The sequence below is a fragment of the Notolepis coatsorum genome (assembly GCF_963971535.1).
Source record: "Notolepis coatsorum genome assembly, chromosome: 6".
In the NCBI taxonomy this organism is placed as follows: Eukaryota; Metazoa; Chordata; class Actinopteri; order Aulopiformes; family Paralepididae; genus Notolepis; species Notolepis coatsorum.
Genome location: NC_140170.1, coordinates 29,489,185 through 29,492,066, shown reverse-complemented (window position 1 = coordinate 29,492,066; position 2,882 = coordinate 29,489,185). Strand labels below are relative to the sequence as shown.

Sequence of the window (2,882 nt, the reverse complement as noted above, 5' to 3'; positions counted from 1 at the left end):
GGGTATAAGTAAGGTGGCGAGAGTAGGGGAGAAGAGGGGGGGGGGATGTAAGGGGGTGATAGCTGGGGTACCGGTCGAGGTTATAGTAGAGCAGCTGGTGGAAGAGCTAAGGGAGAACGGGCGTAATGGCATAGTTAAGAGTGCAGAAAGGATGAAGAGGGGAGCAGAGAGGGCAGTGACGGGGACGGTAGTGATTACGTTTGAGGGTGGGGTTGTTCCTAGGGAGGTGTTTGTAGGGAGTAGGATGTATAGGGTTAGGGAATTTGTTCATAATCCTCTTAGGTGCTATAGGTGCCAGGGGTTTGGCCATATAGCTACTACGTGTAGGAAGGGGATGAGGTGCGCTAGGTGTGGCGGGGAACATGAATATGGGAAGTGTGGAGAGGGAGTGAAGCCGAAGTGCTGTAGTTGTGGTGGGGAGCATAGTGTAGCGTTTCGGGGGTGCGAGGTGATGATGAAGGAGGTCGCGGATCGGAGAGAGAGAAGGGAGGGTAAGTTGACGTATGCTGGGGCGGTTAGCAGGGCAGGACAGGGTAGCCAAGAAAGGGTGCAGGGGGTTGAAGGAGGGCATTTGGCAGTGAGGGTAGAGCAGGTGGAAAGAGAGAGGGGAAGGGAGGAGAAATTAGGTATTGTGGCCTTCGTGGCAGGGGTAGTTACTGGTATGGCAGAGGCTAAGGGTAGAACAGAGATGGTGAAGATGATTGTTAGGATAGCGGTTCAACATCTGGGATTGGAAGGTCTGGACTGGAAGGAGGTGTGTAATGAATTGGCTGAGGGGGCTGCGCTGGACAAGGCTGCGAGGGACAAAGCAGCCCAGGATAAGATAGCAGGGGGCAAGGAGGGTCCCGCGGAGGGGGGCTCAGGCAGGAAGTAGCAGCAGTAGCTGCACTCCAATGGACAATGTAGTTGATGACGGGGTCCAGTAGAAGAAGAAAAAGAAGGTGAAGAAGGAGAAGAAGGAGAAGAAGAAGAGCCCATAAAAAGAATTGCGGAGGGCAGTAATACGCCACGATGCGTCTACTCTGCCGGAAATTCAAATAAGAAGAAGAAGAAGAAGATCTCATTGTGCATCTTGAAACTGTCTCTTTGTAGAATAAAATGGCGCAGCAAGGAGTTGATCTGGACCGGCACCTGTGCTGCTGTTGTATCTGTCAGGATGTACTGAAGGATCCGGTAACTATTCCCTGTGGACACAGCTACTGTATGGGCTGTATTACAGACTGCTGGGATCACGATGATCAGAGGGGGATCTACACATGTCCCCAGTGCAGGGAGACTTTTACTCCGAGGCCTGTTCTGAAGAAAAACAACATGCTGGCTGAAGTGATAGAACAACTAATGAAGACAGGACTCCAAGATGCTCCTCCTGATCACTGTTATGCTGGACCTGCAGATGTGGCCTGTGATTTCTGCACTGGGAGAAAGCAGAAAGCCCTCAAGTCCTGCCTGGTATGTCTGACCTCTTTCTGTGAAACTCACCTCCAGCCTCATTATACTGTAGCTCCGTTAAAGAAACACAAGCTGGTCAAAGCCTCCACACGGCTTCAGGAGAAGTTGGAGAACACCTGCTCTCGTCAGCAGAAAGTCCAGGAGAGAGAGAAGCGACTCAAAGAGGCCCAACAGGCTGTTGATTCTCTCAATCGCTCTGCTGATAAAGCAGTGGAGGACAGTGAGAGAATGTTCGCTGAGCTGATACGCTCCTTGGAGACGAGGCGCTCTGAGCTGAAGAAGGTCATCAGAGCCCGACAGAGGACCACAGTGACTCAGGCTGAAGAACTGCAGAAGAGACTGGAGCAGGAGATAGCGGACCTGAGGAGGAGAGACACTGAGCTGGAGCAGCTCTCACACACAGAGGACCACATCCACTTTCTACAGAGTCACCCCCCCCTCTCCAGTCCCAGTGAGTCTACAGACTTACCCAGCATCGGTGTCCTTCCTCTCCTGTACTTTGCAGATGTGACTGAGGTCGTGTCTGAGCTGAGAAACAAAGTAGAGGACGTTCTGAAAGAGCAGTGGCCCAGAATCTCAACAACAGTGAATGCAGTTAATGTTTTACTGCCACCAGAGCCCAAGACCAGAGCTGACTTCTTACAATATTCCTCTCAGATCACACTGGACCCAAACACAACAAACACACATCTGTCTTTGTCTGAGGGGAACAGAAAAGCAACATATGTGTATCAAGAGCAATCATATCCTAAACACCCAGAAAGATTTATTGGATGGCCTCAGGTTCTGGGTAGAGAAGGTCTGACTGGACGCTGTTACTGGGAGGTGGAGTGGAGTGAATGGGTTCGTGTAGCAGCCTCCTACAAAGACATTAGTAGAACAGGCACCTGGGATAACTGTGTTTTTGGATACAATTCCAAATCCTGGGCTTTAGAGTACAGATTTCTAGGTGATTACAGCTTCCTCCACAATAACAAGAGCATAACAGTACCGGGCCCCCGGTCCTCCAGAATAGGAGTGTACCTGGATCACAGGGCAGGTACTCTGTCCTTCTACAGCGTCTCTGACACCATGACCCTCCTGCACAGAGTCAACACCACATTCACTCAGCCTCTCTATCCTGGACTTAGGTTATACTCTGGGGAGGCTGAGTTTTGTGAGCTGAAGTAGAGATCAGTGACATTCACAGCTCCTCTACCCAGGGTTTTGGATTTCAATTTATCTTGAATATTCTGAGTTGTGAAAGATGAGGTAATTAGGAGTTACATTCACTCAGTCACTCTATCATTGTTCTGAGGGACACAGTTTCTAGCCTACCGGGGTAAAGTTTGTTTGAGTGGATATTCGCATATTCACATATTTGATTCCTATCTTCAAAACCTCTGTCCCTTTGCATGTGGGGAAGTCAAACTCTTTATTTTCATACTCTGGGT

General features: G+C 49.9%; 1 protein-coding gene across 1 annotated transcript; it reads left to right on the top strand.

Annotated features, from left to right (window-relative positions):
• Window positions 1-1,098: 1,098 nt before the first annotated feature.
• On the top strand, window positions 1,099-2,619 carry LOC311229425 (E3 ubiquitin/ISG15 ligase TRIM25-like; the record flags this gene model as incomplete). The annotated part of the gene is made up of 1 exon (XM_084315508.1): window positions 1,099-2,619. One exon carries the CDS (start codon window positions 1,099-1,101, stop codon window positions 2,617-2,619), a length of 1,521 nt encoding a protein of 506 aa, XP_084171634.1.
• Window positions 2,620-2,882: the final 263 nt, after the last annotated feature.